At 35.7% G+C, this 19,255-nt stretch overlaps 2 protein-coding genes across 2 annotated transcripts; one reads left to right on the plus strand and one right to left on the minus strand.

Annotated features, from left to right (window-relative positions):
* Positions 1 to 625: 625 nt before the first annotated feature.
* Positions 626 to 15,520, minus strand: LOC108777710 (probable ATP-dependent RNA helicase DDX31). The gene is made up of 9 exons (XM_018544666.1): positions 15,360 to 15,520; positions 14,090 to 15,190; positions 13,746 to 14,012; positions 13,450 to 13,670; positions 12,732 to 13,281; positions 12,420 to 12,650; positions 8,134 to 8,476; positions 3,428 to 3,629; positions 626 to 858 (listed from the first exon to the last, which is right to left on the minus strand). Exons 1-9 carry the CDS (start codon positions 15,423 to 15,425, stop codon positions 720 to 722), a joined length of 3,120 nt encoding a protein of 1,039 aa, XP_018400168.1. The 5' UTR covers positions 15,426 to 15,520; the 3' UTR covers positions 626 to 719.
* Positions 15,521 to 16,455: 935 nt separating this feature from the next.
* Positions 16,456 to 18,979, plus strand: LOC108777711 (uncharacterized). Its single transcript, XM_018544667.1, has 5 exons — positions 16,456 to 16,524; positions 17,269 to 17,419; positions 17,499 to 17,581; positions 18,055 to 18,205; positions 18,541 to 18,979. The coding sequence occupies exons 1-5, from the start codon at positions 16,456 to 16,458 to the stop codon at positions 18,741 to 18,743; spliced, it is 657 nt and encodes a 218-aa protein (XP_018400169.1). The 3' UTR covers positions 18,744 to 18,979.
* Positions 18,980 to 19,255: the final 276 nt, after the last annotated feature.

Below are 19,255 nucleotides of genomic sequence, written 5' to 3' on the forward strand. Positions count from 1 at the left end.
AAGCGGAGCCGGGCAGTGAAAAGGGAGTTAAAACGTTGCGCGATCTCGTGACCGCGAAAGCGTATTCGACGTAGTCGCCTATACCGTGCGATTAGCGCGATATTATTACAGGTAATTTCCCTAAACCCGACATTTTCCGTCGTACTGCATTTTGCCGCAGCGTATTTGCCACCAATTAGTAATTATTGCAAAAAAACTGAAAAACGTTACAGGAATGATCTTAAATGGCATCAGAAACGTAAAAAACGAAGATAGTGTAATAGAAACTGCAATTAAATAAAGATCCAATCGTTATTAAGTAATTACAAAATTTGTGATGTACATTATAAAATTATATCTTATTTATTATGATGCTTACATCCAGAATTCAAGTCTGAAAATTCTTGATATTTAATAAAAAAAGATAATTCCATCGAAATATTCAAAATATTATAGTAAAAATGGCAAATGTTATTTAATCGTCATGTAGACGCAAGATATTTACAGAAAGTATATTTTTCCATGTTAAAACCGCTAAAAAGAAAGTTATCGAATATTTGGAAATATAAATAATAAAATAAATGCAAACTAGATTAAAACATTTATAACAAAACATTTAGTACAAATCAAAGTTAAAAACGTGCTGGTTCACAGAGAGTGAATTACAGATGTGAAATCGCTGTTCCTGTTTACAACATATACAATCGAGTTAATGTACAATTGCGACGAAGCACGGGGGATCACTTCTTTGGCTTCTTCAGGGGTTCGAGACCGCTATCGTATTCGGAGGTGTTAAGCATTCTGACTCTCTTCAACAACCCCGCTCTTTTCTCGTCGCCGTGTCCGGTCCTCTGCTTCTTTTGCGGCACCCCATCAGATCTGGAAGCGAGAGTAGCCGCACTTTAATTCTCACATTAGGACTAACCCGCAATTTTCGATAATTCGACGTAAACGACATGTGGTGAGGACAGAGCGCGGTAATCGGAAATTGAGGCAAAAAAAAAATTAAAGAAAAAAGAAAACAGGACGCGCGCGCGCGCGCGCATCAAAACGCGACGATACACCCCGCGGACGAACGGAGGTGGGCTTCCACCAACTGCCGTACCAAATTTCATGTCCGCCACTACGTTTTTGTCCACCGCTGAGAGTCACGCACGAAATGCGCATTATCATGCTTTATGGTCTGCAATAGCACAATTCCCGTTTAACCGATAATTCATATATAAGTTTCGCTATTAATTTTGCGGCAGTCGTATAATAATCGACATATTTTTTAACTACAATAGAGTTGTATACAAAGTAATAAATATATATACAACATAAATAAAAAAAAAATAGACAAAAAGATGTCGTTCAAAGTTATCACGTTATAATATTCATCTGATAGAAAAAAATATGTACAAACTATATGAAACATAAATAAAGTAATTTAAACAATTCTACCTCTTCGAGTTGCAGAATGACACTTCCAGCTACAAAGTAACGAAGCTATGAAAATTTTCGACGATCTTACAGAGGTCCTGCAGTAGACTGTAAAGAGGACGATGTGAAACTGCGTCAAGCATACATACATACATCGACAAACGCACTTGGACTAAGATACGCACACAAACGTGTAGGTAATCGCACCCACAGAGGCGTACACCATAGTCGTCTCTCGATCCATTGGACCGTCAGCTCAGTGCCCGCCTTTCACCCATTAAAACTGACTCGTTCTCTCCCCGTGCGGAGGGCACCAGCCGGTTGCCCGTCGTGCTCACCCAAAGCACGCCCATTCAAATCGCATTAAACACGTTAATGCGTAATGCCGGTCTCGGGGAAAAAGATTCGCCGCGCGTAACGCGAAAAAAGGGCACATAGAAGAGACGGTGTAAAAGGGAAGAGAAAGGAAGGGAAAGAGAGACGAAGAACGTGAATATGGCAGCGCAGGCAAATGATCGCCGGAGAACACAGGAATTATAAAGCTCGGTAAAAACGCGAAAGGTACTCGCGTGATGTAGACGACGTGATACATGAAGTAGAAGGGACGTTGGCGTAGGAATTACGAAGTACAGCGCCTGTGGTAGTTGGACTTGGCTCGTTTGCGACCGCGAAAAGAAAGAGTAATAGACTAAGTGTGTTCCTATGTATATGTGTATAAATACATATACATATATAAACCGCAAAGCATTGCAAGCGACAAATGTAAAATGCTTTAGTTACGATAAGATTAGATATTCATGACTATATAGTTGCGTTCTAACAAATTCATAATTAGAATGAAAATAGAAAAATAAGATACATCTTTACCCGTTTAAATGATATTATAAAAATTATGTTCAGTAAAAAAAAAATTGAAAGTAGAACAATGCATGAATGGAGGGCGAGAAACGTTCGTGTAAAAAAAAAAAATCAGAGCACGCAAGAGGGCACACGCGAGCGGGGAAGAAGTATGCGAACGGGTAGGTAGGTGACAGCTTCAGGATTTCGAGAACACGAGCGAGACGAAACGACGCGACAGGGGGCAAAGAGAGGAGGGAGGCTCGTGCTCGTCCCGTGGTTTCCGTAAATGGCGCAGCCACGACCGGAAGTGGCGGTCGCATCAGTCTGTTTAATAGCCGTATTGTATAATTATGAACAATGGAGAGATAGAGAGAGATAGAGAGCAGCCTGGAGAAGGGCAGAAGCCAGCAGAGTGCCATGTGAAATGCACACCGCATGAAGGTAGAACGTGAGACAGAGAGAGAGAGAGAGAGAGAGAGAGAGAAAGAGAAAGGCAGAGCCAACGAGAGAAGGAATGAGACACATTTGTCGTGAGCGAGGAGGAGGACGTGAGTTAGATGGAGTGAAATAGAGGGAACGCTGCCCGGGGGAGAACGGGGACAACGAGGACGAGCACGATGAGAGCCGTATGGCTTATGGCTGCCAGCCACCGTAGAACACGTCCGCCCGTTCGTCGTACATGACGGATGACACAGAGCGACAGTTTTGATGCGTCCAACCTCTCCAGGAGCCGAGGCTATCCCGCACACGGCGTGTGCGTGCCCTACGCCTGTATGCGCGCAAGGGCGCGCGGCGAGGGGGGGGGGGGAGGGGGGGGGGAAGGGATGTGCGTCGCGGTTAACACGCCAAGCCACGCGTGAATCCGTCATTAATACCGTCACTCCGGAGACGATGGGCTTCGCGATCGCGCGGCTGAAACGTCAGCTGAGCGGGTCAACAGCCGGACCATTCGTGATGTCCTCTCCCAAAATAGGAGCATATTGTCTACCGCAACTGTGCGTGACGCCAAGTGTACGCTTCCGAAATTACGCTCGTACGTGACGCCTCGATAGAAACAAACGGAACTTTAGAGAATATGTCGCTGAACTCCATGATGATTTCCATACATTCCAGCCTAAGATTAATTCGGGTGAAACACATTTACATTTCGCGCAAATTAAAAGAAAAAGTAAATTCTGATACTTACGGCTTGTACGATAGACGGTTGTTGTGCCTGGGTTTCGAGATTTCTTTTTCGCGTAGCTTCTTGCCGATTCCGCCGATTTGTTGCGGCGGAGCCCTCAACGCGAAACTCTTGGCATAGTGACCCAAATGAAGCTCCTTTCGATCGAATACCTCGCGCATATCGCGCGGATAACTTGAATAGAAACGCACCCAGGAGACGTAGGCTACAGAAAAGAAATATTCTTACGTAAAATGAAACAATTATCTATCTTTTCATCTACCTACTCATTATTCCCATTGCAGATATGTATATGCATCAGATTATTTGCAGTCACGTTGAGTATGATAAAAAATATGTGTACAGCAATTATTATGGTTAAATGCGATAATTAAAGGGCTTCCTGGAAGAACGTTGCATCTAACATTTTTTTAAATAAAAAAAAACATGCAACGCTTTTCCAAGTAACCTTTTTCCATTACTTTTCATAATAATGATACTTGGAACGTTTTTCCAGGAAGTCTTCCAATTATGCTTGGAGAAATCATAGATGTATTATAATAAGTATAGATTGCATATCCTGATCTTAACTTTTGTGCTTAGAAAGAACTGAACATATCAGCATCTCTCCTTAACTCAATGGGAGAGGAGAGAGAGAGAGAGAGAGAGAGAGAGAGAGAGAGAGAGAGAGAGATATATATATGCTTCAAACTACTTCTGTCTTTCTAAATTGAGAGAGATAACATCATAGGAATAGTGCGTATTATCATGTAGTCTCTTAAGATGGAGTACGTGTAAAATGCGGATAAAATCGAGAAATGTCGCGTACATCAAGTACACTTATCTCGTCTACTTTTCAGAGGTCACGTGCAATTCACGAATGTAATGATCAGTTACATGTAGTGCGCCCTTATTAATCGCAGTTCCATTAGGTGGTTCCACGGGGGTTGGGCCGCACGATTCCATGGGGTGTGTGCGCGCCCCGTGGCGAGCTATTAAGAGGCATTAACAGTGAGGAGGGGGGTAGTTGAGTCAAGTGCTGCAGCTAATAGTCACCCTCGCGTCCCTTCTTAACGTCTCTTGCTTGTGCGCACGGGTGAGAAACCCAGGGGATCTCTGGTTCTAAGAGAACTAGACATGTGCACCACCGTTGGCGTTCCGTGTGAAAAATCTCTCGATTCTGATAGGGAAGATAAATTTGACCTCGGGTTGTTCATATCGAGCGTCACAAATTACTTAAATTTCTGTATTTTAGCAAGAAAGATATTTCGCGGAAGATCATCACGGGTGCGATTCATTTATTAACGCTACAAAAATGCTTCGAAGAATTTGAATGACCAGTCAGAAGAAAGAATTTTACTAATTGATCGAAGAATGTTTCAAAAGCGTTTATAACATTAAGTATCGTTGGATCTTAGTCTATATATGAATGATTATAATAATGAAACAAGGTACGAAATAGAAAAAAAATATCTCGCGTTTTTTAATTGTCAGTTTTCAAATAAACTGAACGCTACCGTATTTTCATGTTTAGATGTGACATTTATTTTTCTTGAAATATAATGAATGCAATTTATATATAATATATGGCTAAATAGATTTAGTACCACTTAAAGTTTCCATCTGTAAGTATCTCTAATTTTCATAATTCTCTTGCAGTAGGACTTATGTCTCAACGTTTTCCGTCCTGATTTCCGTCTGCTTCCAATCTCGGCACCTCCCTTCTGCGCATAAGAAACTGCTTTCGTCTTTCTTGTGGCTTGGTGTCAGCGTTGAAAAGGGAGAAATGTTTTTCTCCATTTAGCACATAAATCACACGTGGGGGCGGTGTCTAACTGAGAAGCCAGAGTGGCGGGAAGAACGGGGATGTAAGAGTGGGGTAGCATTGTTCCTAAGTGATGTAACTGCGTCTTATTGTATTTGTATCCTGTATCGCATTGTTAAGAGTCTCTCGCCACAAAGCGTAAGTGGTTTTGGCGGAAGTCACATTCAGTGGTTGGATTGTGTCGACCACCCTCTGTGAAAGGCGCGCGAACGATATACAGCGAATTCGATCTAACTCGCGACGAGTGCGTGAGATTAGCTCAGCACCGTTACGATTGTCGTGACAATAAGTAGGAAAAATTTATATAAAAATATATACGTATAATTTTTTTTTATACGAGTGCTGTTATAAAATTTCAATTATAAACTGATAAAAAATGAAACACAGACACATGTATGACCATTTTTAAACTGCACGATTAAAAATACCAAGCATTTAAATTTACGTATTATTGCCTTGAGTTTAAATCAAGTAAGTCATTTAATCGAAATAAGATCAAATCTATGATCTGTAATTATTATCTGTTACACCATTTCTGCTAAATTATAATATTAAGAAAATATTTACAGAGAATTATGACGAATGGAATATAGCCAACCGACACGAGACTCAAATCGTATATATGGGATAGGAGTGAGGGATGAATCTCTCAGGTTAGTGGCGAGGGTCGTAGCTCGGGGGCTTGTTCTATAGAGCTGTACTTGCTATTGAAGGCTGTTCGGCTCTATTGGGGTGATAATATTACGAATTAGCGAGATTTCCACTTCTCCGCTCGTCGACCGGTCTTCGCATCAGTTGCGAATTAAATAAATTTCGGAATTGTCAAGAAGAGAACGCAGAACGTGTTCACGTGCCGCGCTATTTTCTATTGTGCTTCTGTTGTACGAACATTTTTACGATCTTAATTCCTATACTCTTGCCTTGTATTATGTATTCTGATGTACGACGCTGATTTAAGTATAGCTGATTTTTTTTTTAGCTTAATTGTGTATAAAATGTAAAGTAGTTGATATCAAATGCATGACTACATAAAATTGCAATAAAAATGCAAATAGAAAAAGAAATATAGGAATATCTGAAAATAATTTTACTTGTGTTAAAAAAATATTCATAAAAATACTAGTAAATGCAAATCATATGTTATTATTCTTGAGATAAACGAAAATATTTCGCAGTAAAATATTTGTAAATATTATTGTCCTCTTTGTTATAAGAGATTTTCCTAAACATTTTGAATTATTTTTGTCTCTATGGGCATATATTGGAACAAACGAATGATAGACAATAAACGCAAATGTAGATATATCGAAACCTAGTAGATATATCAAAAGATGTTAACTAATTTGTTATCCACTTCCTGCTTTCCTCTCATTCGTTCTCTCGGTTTCCATGCGAAAAGTGCAATACCGAGGTCACGAACGGCGGCAGCAATTAATCTATCAATCACTCGGTACGTGCGGAGGAACGGTCAAGTGGTTAGCTGTGTAACGTCACTCAAATCTGGGGCGGCTAAGCGCTCAAAAACCGTGGCTAACCTTCGTGTAAAGCCTTGGCTGATGCGGGATAATTTCGAAGCTTGAAAACCTCTTAAAAAGATTAATGGTCCCGAATTTCCTTTTTGGAAATGTGTTTGTCGTTTGCGCGGTTATGGCAATCGACGTAACACCAGTCGTTAATGTACTTTTATAAAAGTAATTTTCGTAAGATAAGCAAGATTATATACTATTACTATTATTGCCTCACAAGCAAAAATTGCTAAAGCTTTTCATATTTGATAGCAAAAAATTTAGAATTGAGTACATATTCATATTTATAAACGACAAAGTTTGCCTTGTCTTAAATAAAGTAATCGAGAAGTGGTTTAAGGAAGCAACAAGTTAACTGACGATATTTATATGGAAAAGCAAATAGATTTGCGGGGAAAAAAAGTCATCGTGAATGTGAAGAGGGCTAATGTCTTCACTTCACGAGTATTAGACCGGGTATAATGGATTTATTATTGCAGCAAATAAATTCTTCTCCATAACGACCCTAATAGAGTAACCGTGGCATAGCAAACAGGATCATCCCTCCTCGTCCATAGACTATGTAAATATCCAAGTGGCGAACGAGGCAAATGTGAAGGGAGACGGAATAAGAGCTCCATAACGTGTACGCGTAGGGGTTGCTTTATATGCGAGTGGGGTGCTCGCTGGAATTGGCTTAGTCTACCCTGAAAGTCAGCTCGCTTTCGTTACAATCCAACTGCGTCAAAGTAGATGTTCACTCATCCTTCGTAACTCCTCATCAACACTTTGCCTCTCATGAAAGCAAAGATTTAAGCTTTTATTGCACGCGAATATAAAATGTACATGTGAATATGATATGTTAATAACTGAAAGAGGATTATGTAACTATTTATTGTAGCACAACAAATACCTTGTTATTGTATCTGTCAGTCAATATATACACATATATGTGTGTGTGTAGTATTTATTTGTAGTATTTAATATATAGTATTAAATTGATACAGAGAAGGAACAATTATGTTAAAATATTTAATTATAGATACAGATTTGAGAAATAGTTTTGGACCATCAAAATAATTATGTTGAAAGTTTATTAATTATTAGAATTTTTTTTACTAAATGTTAAAATTTAATAATAAATTTTTAGCAACACTGTTATTAATGTTTAAGCTTTTCATATAGTTATTTTGATCAATAAAATTAATTTCAAATACGTATTTAGCTAAATTTTTAGGTTTTTACTTCAGTAAAATCATTCTTTCTGTAGAAATATATAATAAATAATAAAATTATAGTCAAATTCAACATCTGGTTTAAAATTTCGAACGATTAGTCACTTTATAAAATCAAAGAAAGAATATATACTTTTATTACATAGTGTACTACATTGTACTTACCTTTACATGCTTTTGCACCAAGTTTCCGATTCTCCAGTACTAAATCTTCGAAATCGTTTTGGAGGGCGACAGCGGCTCCCCGCACGGAGTTATGCTTGGAAAGAGGCCCCAATAGCTTATCCAAGACATCGTTCATGTCCTGCTGTTTGATTCTGATGCGCCTCGACTCGAGCATCCGCACGAATTCGATTTCCGAGGGCGTTAGGAAGATTGTCGCCGTGCCGGAGCAACCTGCACGCGCGGTTCTACCGATTCGATGAACGTAGTCTCTAGCCGAAATTGGACCAGTATACTGAACAACGCAATCAACATTCGGCATATCTAATCCTCGAGCTGCAACATCCTGAACAATTGAAAAATATACATATACCTTACATACTCTGGACTTAACTGGCGATTTGAACATCAAATGTTTTTCAAGGAGTTTATATTGAGAGAATATATAAACATAAGGATAAAATTATCTAAATCTGCAGTTTAACAAAAAAATCTTGCAATCATTCATAAGTTACACGATGCGTATTTCACAAAAAAGGTGTAGTATTTCAGATCTTTACTAAATCGGGGTACGAAGCACTTTGAACTTGATATTGGACAATTCGAATGAGAACCAGAACCTCGTCATTTCGCTACAACAATTTGTCCGGGACAATGTTCTCGGTAGTTATCGCTCTCCGACTGTACGAGAAGTGGCTCGTTCCACGAACAAGAGCGGCAACGGCCAGTCTACGACCTGCTGGTACAAATGTCTTACAAACCGCGGCGATTTCTCGTTTTGTGGCGACGTGAATGCACACGGCTGGCAGCGAGCGCCCGCTGCGAGACCCCAACGGCGAACGTTTGAGCACGGCCCTGATTTCGACGTTCGGCTAGTCGATGATTTACCGCGGCGAGAGCCTCACCGGGTATCTCTGCTTGACGGGGCCCAGAGGACTAATCCCAGACCATCAGTAGGGGGCGTCGTGGCACCCCGGAATTCTTTCGCGGCACGATACGGACGTACATCCGTGTATTCTTATTACATCTTTTCCTGCTATTAATTCAACATACGTCGACGACGGCGCGATCCGGGCGCCAGCGTGAAGGAGTACGAGAAAGAAATTCCCGACCAATCGAAATAAATGTCGATCGGACCGAATCTCTTGAGCTCGCCCCATGATTCCGTTACATTTTATCGTTTGATGAATATCGATAAAACAATTTCTAACTATTTATTTCGTGCGATTAAAAATATCAAAATGAGAACAAAAAATACTAAACGAAAAAAGAAATCAATATCTGATATTGCAATTTTATATGATATGTTCATACATGAAATATCTAAAAATTGAAATAGGCATAAATATAAAAATAATTTTGTGAGATAATCAAATTAATTGTATTGTAGAAAAGAGTTATTGCTAGAAAGAGTTTTAATATACCAGCAACTAGTTCGAGCATTCTACATAATTATTTTGAGGATCGGAACAAAATTATTTTCAAATCAATATTTATAGTTAAATTGTTAAATAGTTCATCAATTTACATAACATTTTATACATTATACATATAGAAAATAAATAATAAAAGTTAGTTGAGCTTTTAATGTTTAACGTTAACTAATTAACGATATTATGATGTAAGTATTACGATATTATCACTTAAGGTTCATTTTGCCCAACAATATTTCTCTAAAATTTTACGTAGGTCTGTAATTACTTATAACGCTCATAATCATAGCAAGTACATTTGGCACATTAAAACGCTACAAGCGCAGGATACCTGCCACCGGTTTCAACACACGTAAAGAGAGCGGCACGCTGAAAAGCGATCGATGGCGGCGATTAAGACAAACGATCGTTTAAGAAAGGGACCGGGGATCGCAGGCCGCATAGGATCGAGAACGGATCGCCCGCTCAAAACATCTCACTCGGGCCATAGATCACATCGTGGATCCGGATCCACCACCGCTGAGAGCCGCGGAATATTCCGGCCGCGGGTGCCCTCGTGGCTTTTCAACGTGGAAATTAATAATGCGGCCGTTAAACCTACGTGGTAGCGACGCCGTAAAACGTGGGCGGCTGCCATCGCGAATTCCATGGATCAACATTAAGGAGTTAAATATACCCAATGTCTCTCTAAGTATACAATAAATTATTCCATTTTCTTCCTTCTCCCTCTTGTGCTTGCTTCAACGTCGGCAATTACGTCAATATGTTCGCGCAACTGGGATTCATCGATTTAATAACAAGTAAACATGTAGTATGTTTATAGCAGTGTAATTACTCATGTATTTTTTGATTTTGAATTTTTTAATATTTTAATAATCTTAATAAAAATCTACTATGCGTTTTTAAGATTATTAAATTAGATATTTAAAATCAAACAAAAACTGTAGTAAATTTGGAATTAATTAAATTCGATTTTTCAAAATGTGTGTTAAAATTAAAAATGATCTTACACAGGATGATCCTATAAAAAAATAAACCATAAAATATAATTCAGAAAAAATGTTATGGCCGGTTTTCTGTATTATATTTTATAATCAAGAATTATAAATTGAAGATTGTTTAATTTATATTAACATAACGCAAGTAGAAAAAAATATCTAAAAAATAATGTATTTTTAAATATAATAAATATAACATAATTCAAGAAAATTAATTTCTTACTAGATAATTAAAACGTTACAGAATATATACATATATATATTTGCATGCTTCTAAAGAAGTACATGTAAAATATATATATCATAATGTTAATCATTTTACATGTTAATTGCCTCGCTTCATCACATATAGTATTATTATTATTATATTCACACGAGTAATTTCTTTATTCAAAGTTTGTTTTGTCAGAGAAATTATGGCATATGCGAAATCCCAGAGTAAATAAAACTGTGAGAAAAGAAAGCTATAAAGTCTAACGAATGAATGTCCGTTATATTCAGAATCAATTTTGTAGATTTTGATCTTGTTCTTTTTTTGTAGAGCGATTCATGACACGCGCAATTCGAAAGAATGGGTCGACAATTAATCGTAATGTATACAGCTTAACGAGGATAGTAGAAAGAATAATCTGAGGACCTGCGGCGAGACTTCGAAATTTTTAAATCGGACATTGACTCTACAAACAAGAGATTGCCTGATGGAAAAGAATTAATTTTTACAATGTATATGTTGTCATTCGTTTGCGTGACGCCGATCGTGTAGTTTACAATTTGCACATTCTGACGCGATTTAATTTTTTTTCTTTCTTTGGCACGCGTTCTTCTGATATCTGCGATACTTTCAGACACGTGAAAGTGCCATAACAATATTTCACGTTAAAATCTAAATTGGTCGATGAAGAAATGAGACCCGCTGTGTCGTGTTATTTTCGACAGTCTATCCCCGCGTCTAATGACGAAATCGATCGCTTTCACCGGTAATTACGGCAGTTAAAGCAGTCGCCGAGAGTTCAATGTGAATCAGAAAGTTGCTCTGTTATTCGACGTCAGATTAATTCGGCCGATGTAATACGAATGTAATTAGCAACGGGGAGAAAGAAAGTTATCCGTTACTTCGCAAACATTATCGCGTCATGATTAATTATGCTGTTCGCGGAATGCAATTAGTGGAACAGGCACTTCTGTGATCTATCGCAAACAGGTAAATATTTTGCGTTTACTATTCGAATCGAAAATAAGAAATATCTTTCCGTTAGAGATTTTATTCAAGAGTCCTGCGGTTTGTATTATATTTCACAGGAGATTAATAATTATTAGTAACAGAAAAAATTAGTAATAGAAAAAAATTGTTATCGCAAAGTTTGGACTCCTATAAACAATTGCTTTATGAAGTAAAGCACCGATATAGGAAACAGACAAATGATCGTAATTATACTCATTACGAAGGTTTCATGCGTCTGCATAATTTTTAACCTCCGAACACAGCGTGGGTCCAGAGGTATTAAATTCCCTCTTGAAAGAATAAGCCACGAAGTAATTTACAGCTCAGGGAGTGCCGACAGATATTCCTGGCTTTTCTTTCGTTGTTATTCTTTCGTCGCTATTCTCTCTTAATTTTTCAACGCTCTGCCATCGCTTTTATACGCTTATATTTTTTATTTATAATAATTAATTTTTTGAGTACACACATATTGACTCCAAGTAAAACATCTTATGACAAGCAATGTACATTAAAAGTAAATGAATAAAGAAATTTAAGTTTTATGATGTACAAAAGAATAAAAATTTAATCACGTCCAGAATATATTCGTAAACGTTTCAAGATTTCATGCTATTACCGATAAAATATACAACTTACTGTGCACAGCAGTACTCCACTTTTTGCTTGACTGAAAGTTTTGAAGACTTCTGTCCTTTCTTTCTGTGTCATATTACCGTGTAATTTAAAGAATTCTACATCAACCAGTGAATCAGAGTCTTCGTCATTATCGTCTATTGGTTTTGTAAGAATAGAAGACAAAATTTCGGTATGATAATCTACCATATCTTGTGTGGCCATAAAAATTAGTATTTTATGCTGTCCAGGAGTCTATAAAAAAAAAAATAGAAAATGCTTACAAGTTACGATAAAAAAATGTTATATTATTGTTAAAATAGAGATATTTCCTACCTGACATCTCCCGGCGATGTAAGCACTTAAAGTGACCATTCTTAATTTAGGCGGAGTGACTATGTAACTTTGAATCACACTTTGCGGAACTATTAGGTCTTCGTTAATCGTGCTAGTATCTCCCCCGCTCATCTCTAAATTCTTTTTAGCCGCATCAACAAAGATCGGATCGTGCATCGTAAGACCCGCCAATTTTTCAACAGCTTGGGTCAAAGTCGCAGATAATAAAATTGTTTGTCTTTTCCAACGATTTTTATTATCTTCCTCGATGTTTTGAATATTTTTCACTATCGAATTAGATTTTTTATTTATACTAGAATGTTTTGTATCTTTTTTCATCTTTTTTGATGAAACGATACTAGCGGCACGATCACTATCACTTTTATCAATATTACTTTCTTCTGTTTTGGACTTCACATCATCTTCTTTTAAAGTTTCTTCAATTTTCTCATCTGTAAATATCTTCTTACTATTATTTTGTTTAAATATTTTCATAGCGTCGTATCCTTTTTCATCATCAGAGCATGATACTTCCAAAGCACTTACTATCCTAAATTACACAAAACGTATCATTATAATTTTTTAAACGATGTAATTATGTTCACGTTATTATTTATACTTTCTTATTATTAACACATATTAAATAAAAATAATAATTTACATATGAAATTAATATACTGTCCTCTTTTATAAAATAAAAAAAAAAAATGAAACCTACCCAGAAATATCCATTTCGTATCCCATATCAAGCATTCTGTCAGCTTCATCTAACACGAAATATTTAACGTTATTTAATCTCAACGCTTTTGTGTGCTTTATATGATCTAATAATCTACCAGGAGTAGATATTAATATATTACATCCTTTACGTAACCGAGCTTTTTCCGCTTTTCTCTTTTCTCCGCCAACTATGTAACCTGGTACGATCCAAGTAAAAGGCTAAAATTATTTAAAATGTAATCTTGGTATGTCTAATAAATGTTAATATATGCAAAATTTATTCGTCTAACTTACTTTAACCAGTTTTATAAAGCACTCGTACGTTTGCAAGGCCAATTCTCTTGTTGGAACAACTACAAGAGCCAATAAACCACTATTTCTATTTAGTTCTGGTCTAATTTTGTGTAACAGTTCAACAATGGGTAAAGCATACGCTAATGTTTTTCCAGATCCTGTCTGAGATCTTATTAAAACATCCTTATTTAAGAAGATTTGAGGAATCGCTTTTTGTTGAACGGTTGTCATTTTAGTTATACACATATTTTGCTCTAAATTTGATATCTGTGAGAAGAATTATAAATTATTTTCCAGCAAATATTTTCATTACAAATATTAACTACATATATGTAAATACTAACCATATATGGATGAATATTAAGATCAGCAAAAGTGATCTCTGTAAAAACTGGTTCATTTACAGGTTTTACAAATCGCTGACCTATGGTTGGTACATCAGGATTATTACGAAATAGAGAGAAAAGTTTTCTGTGTATTAATTTTGGAATTTCATCTGATTCTTTGTTGTTATTTACAATTTTCTTTTTACATCTTTTTTCTTTCTTTTTGTCCAAAATATCTGTCTCCTTTGTGTTTCTTAAAGCAGGAGATTCTCTAGTTACTTTATATTTTTTATCTGATTTAAAATTATCTTTAGAAACATCATATTTTTGAGTTACATTTGGAGCATTTGATTCATTTTGATTTTTTAATTGATTTGAAAATATATCAGAAAGTGATCTCTTCGATTCACTTTTTAAATCATCTCTCTTTTTTGCTAACAGTGTTCTATCAACGTGTTTTTCTGTTGTCTTTGTAAAACATACAGTTGATTCATTTGTAGAATCAGAGTTTGCAGTAGAAGGAATCTTATCAGATTTTAAAACTGCTGATTTATTATTTACTTTACATATCTTGTCTACTTTAAAATTATTTTTAGAAATGTTATGTTTTTTAGTCGTATTTAATAAATCTGATTCACTCTGACTTTTTAATTGACTCGAAACTGTAGTGTTTAGTTTATTTTCAACCTTTGAATTATCTTTCCTTTTCACCAACGCTTTTCTACCAACATGTTCATTTGTTGCATTCGTAAAAGATGTAGTTAATTCATTTATGGAATCCAAGTTCAAAGTAAAAGGAATCTTACCAGACACATCTTTCTTGCTTATTGCATTAATCGGTTCAATTTGTTTTAGCTTTGCACTTTTCGCTATTAGATCTTTATCTCGAGATGAAATTTGAGGCTGCTGTATGTTTTGAAAGGCAGAGTTTGTTTCTTTCAACTTTTTAGCAAAAATAGCTGATAATGACTTCTGTTTTATTCTTTTCTTGAATCCTGTTTCTTGCGTATCCGTGGTTTTTCTTGATTCCTTGCTGTTTAGTACTGCATCTTTATGAAAAGACTGATTTTTTAACCTTTTAATTGAGGTTTTGGAAGACTTAGTTCTTCTCAGTGCATTCTGAATACAAACATTTATTTTACGTTATCCATCGATCTCTTTGTTACGTTTTTATTCAGTTTTCTACACACAACTGACAATGAATAAAATCTGTGCAAATTCTTTGCACACATGCAGTAAGTTTATAAACCTTTCCTAACCTATAAAGTAACCCTAACCAAGCACCTACCTTTTTCGTTGTTACAACTGGACCCGCCGTCACATTTAAACAGATATCCATGTCTTGAATTGTCATTAGTACGTTTGTTTCACAAATCACTTTTTTTCTTAGGTACACGGAAAAATAAAGTACGCGTAAAATTATAAGACAACACTCTAAACATACTTATATACCACGTTGTAGAAAGAGCATGTGGCCAACGGCGCGAAGCTGGCGCATGCGCGTATCTCAAAGCGGAGTATAGATTGTAGTATTTTCGAGACTATAGTGTATGTTTGAAATTCATATATGTATATATTTCTTTTATCCAACTAATACTAATTTTTATATTATAATTAATATTATATAAAATTATTTTTTTAAATAAAAATCATATGTATTTAATACGTTATATTATATGTTTTCATATTTCTTTTGGAAATAAAAATCATATAAACTTCATACTTCAATATTTTTCTTATAAATACATAGAATTTTTATAATGTAATTAGAACGATTAATCAAAGTTTAATTTTTATAATTGAAAATAAAAGTACACGCAATCGAAACTTACAACATTTCGATAAAAAGTGTACTTCATCAATATAATTTCTAAATATAATTTCCTTTCGATAAGTTCTGCAGAATTTCTTTAGAACGATCTCGTTGAGAAACATAATAAAACGCTGACGTGTTAGATTAATTATCATGATTACAATGGTGAACCAATAATACGTTCCTTCCACAGTTTAGAACAGCTAAGACAACATTATCCGCTGCGACAGTCGCGCAATATGGAACGATTCTGTTCCTCGTGAGACCTGATGCTCAAGTCTTGTCAGTGAATCGTCACATTATTCGACGGACGAAACAGCGTTAATTATTCATTAACAGGTTCGGCAATTGTTATCGAGGTCTCGCTCGCGCGGTACAAAACGGTGAGCGAGATTAATTTCGGAGATTGTCACTTTAAATGTGTATTTAGCGCCGTTCATGTGTGTTTACACTTTTTACAACGTGCAAGTGTTGTTTGGCAAGGTAATACGAAAAGTGACGTCCACGCCGTAAGATCCGGCTTCATTTTGTATCCGCGAGGCAAAGCGATCGCACGAAAACATTTTTCGTCATGACGCGTTGTAATTTATGTTGTATCGATGTGTCGTTTGCGGCGAGGATAATCGGAGCATATACGATGGTAAGTTCAAGGTTTTACGATCAGGTGTTCGACTCTATATTCTTTTCATACGTTCGTAGTATGGCGCTGTCTAATTTTCACGGATTACCTATAACTATATAGATATCTACTAATATCGAATGCAATCGTGGGGGAAAAAAAGAAACGGGATATCGAATGTTTGTAATAATTATTGTCACATTGTTGTAATAATTACACAAGAATATGTGCAAAAATATAAAACCTGCTTCATTCTCATTTGACGTAAGCATGCACATAATGACTGCGTTTAGCAGAGAAACCAGCTTTGCAACTGTTGTAAAATTCTTCAGTATAATTGGTTCTTACTTTTGATGCCTTATCGATCTAAATGTATAAACCAATCATATTGAAGAATTTTACAACAATTGCAAAGCTGTTTTCCAGTGCCGATGCAGTCAATGTAATGAATGGATGAGAGAGAGAGAGAGAGAGAGAGAAATCATACATATCTACATTACGGAAATTTTTGTATCAAGTTGCATTCATTTTTTGTGTTAGAAATATTTTGATTTTCGCATTAATTTAATTATTTCATTAAAAGATAAGCGAAATATGATAATTATAATACTTACAAGAGTAATTCAGAAATGGTTGTTCGAATATTTTGGTACAAAGGTATATTGTGTTAAAAATTTATATCAATTGTTATATTAATTTTTTTTTTTTTATTTCTATATTCATTTGTAACCCATTCAACTTTTCGCGTATTTATTCCTTTTTCAGTCCGTTACGATTTTGTTAATAAACGTATTGGTAAGTAACTTTTTTTCAAGAAAAGAAGATGGTGATTTTTTCGAATCTGTCAAGACTTGGGCTATACTAGGATTAAATTGGATGCAAATAATACAAAAGTGCACAGGGGTGAAGTATAAAGGTAAGACTTGATCATACTTATTATTAAATGCGTGAATTGCTTCCACAAACGTACAGCATAACGCAACGTACATTTTTAGCGGAAAGTGCCTTGATATCCTTCATCATATATGCCGGCTTGTTTCTGTCGGCTAGCATATTCCTTACTATAGGATCGCTATCGGTGAGTGTTTAAAAGATAATTGTGTAGTTAATTCTAAAAAACTAATTGATTTTTTAAGTTATACATTTATGTAGTTTTTTGTGACATCACGCGGATAAGGAAGATTATTTAACTAATTTGTGAGGTAATTCCATATGTTTCATTTTGTGTCTTTATATATTAGTTTTAAACTTGTTTATATATAAGTTTAATTTTAGAAATTATTAAATTCCAATAAAAGTATTCTGAGGAATTTTACGAACTTTTTAATTATTTTCTTCGCAAAAATATTTAGTCGCAAAGTAGAGAATTCTTTTACACTACTCTGTTCGCAAGCGATTTTCATTGTTTTCTTATACGATAAAGGTCGTAGCGACGTCACCGAGCGAATACAAATTCGTCAAACGTTCTTTATCCGCGAGATGTATTTTGGGCACGTAACAGCCTTGTCTCAACTCGCTAACGACTACGTCAACTTCCGCATACGTTCACAGAAGAAACATACGGCCGCCGCAGCCGTGCCTTGGATGTATTTACAAATGTGCAGCGTAATAGATCAGGCCGTGTCGCTATCTAATCATATAATACATGATCAACGGACTACATTATATTTTTGGTATACTACAGTATGCAGCGTCTATTTGAGTAAGTACTCTAATCTTTTTGCGACTTTAATGTAAATATTATATTCTGATCACTGAATTCTGAATATATATATGTATCCTGAATATACCTTTATCTATATACTGGATTGAATGCAAATAAACGCTGTTAAACAACTTTATTCTTAAAAATATCTTATCAAAAATATTTATTTATTTAGCGTTATGAAGGGTGTGTTGTGAATAATGATGCGTTATGAGTAATGATCTGTTACTAAATCTGTCGTAAAGATAAATTGATTTTATTAAACAAAAAAAAAAAACATGGCACACATTCTGTACAAGATTGACAATAATTACACTTGACAATAATTATAGTGTTGAGCGTGTATTTCTGGATGGTTGTGGAAGCAGCTCGAAATCAATGGTACAACGAGCAAATTGAGAATGCAAATTGCGGATCAATCGTGTTAGACACCGTGTCAACGACCACGAGTAGCAATCTGAAGTCACCGTCCTTTCTCTCGCAAAATTTTTCGATGTTTGAACAATCGCGTCCGTCGACGATTTTGCCTATATAGCAGGAAGTCCGATGAAGAAGCACGAACAATCCTGAAACGATCCTGATAGTTGGACTTGCCGCCCGAGGTAAACTTGCCAGAACTTACAGAGAATTGAGGACGATATTTACAGAACAATACGAAAAGAAGACTGAGAAGTTCCTTTCTTAATACTTCATTATTGTTATAACTTACAAAGCGGTACAACCATTTTATACAATATTATTGATGCCTTCTTTAGACAATTCAAAATTGTTTAGAAGCCCAATGCAGCTTCTAGATATATCGATAATATTGTGCAATACACCAAATATTATCTAATAACATTGATCGTCTAAGAACCGCTTAAAACGCGCTGTATATGTAATATATTTATTTACTAAATATGAACCAATTAATTTTGTGATATAAATAAATACCTACTTATAAACACATCTCTCATGTTTAACTGTGCGTAAAAAAACTTTCTCTTTAAGATTTTTATAAAATTATATTGTTTTATTAATATAATTTTTGCTTTGGTATTTTTATTT

This window comes from Cyphomyrmex costatus, unplaced genomic scaffold (assembly GCF_001594065.2).
Source record: "Cyphomyrmex costatus isolate MS0001 unplaced genomic scaffold, Ccosl1.0 scaffold457, whole genome shotgun sequence".
Classification (NCBI taxonomy): domain Eukaryota; kingdom Metazoa; phylum Arthropoda; class Insecta; order Hymenoptera; family Formicidae; genus Cyphomyrmex; species Cyphomyrmex costatus.

Excerpts from the sequence above, each read along its gene's own strand:
- LOC108777710 (XM_018544666.1), bottom strand. The coding sequence starts at position 15,425 with ATGACAATTCAAGACATGGATATCTGTTTAAATGTGACGGCGGGTCCA. Across the intron at positions 13,282-13,449 it reads TACGAAATGGATATTTCTGG|GATAGTAAGTGCTTTGGAAG; the intron begins GTAGGTTTCATT and ends TGTGTAATTTAG. Across the intron at positions 859-3,427 it reads AACCGTCTATCGTACAAGCC|ATCTGATGGGGTGCCGCAAA; the intron begins GTAAGTATCAGA and ends TCTCGCTTCCAG.
- LOC108777711 (XM_018544667.1), top strand. The coding sequence starts at position 16,456 with ATGACGCGTTGTAATTTATGTTGTATCGATGTGTCGTTTGCGGCGAGG. Across the intron at positions 16,525-17,268 it reads TAATCGGAGCATATACGATG|TCCGTTACGATTTTGTTAAT; the intron begins GTAAGTTCAAGG and ends TTCCTTTTTCAG. Across the intron at positions 18,206-18,540 it reads AGTATGCAGCGTCTATTTGA|TGTTGAGCGTGTATTTCTGG; the intron begins GTAAGTACTCTA and ends CAATAATTATAG.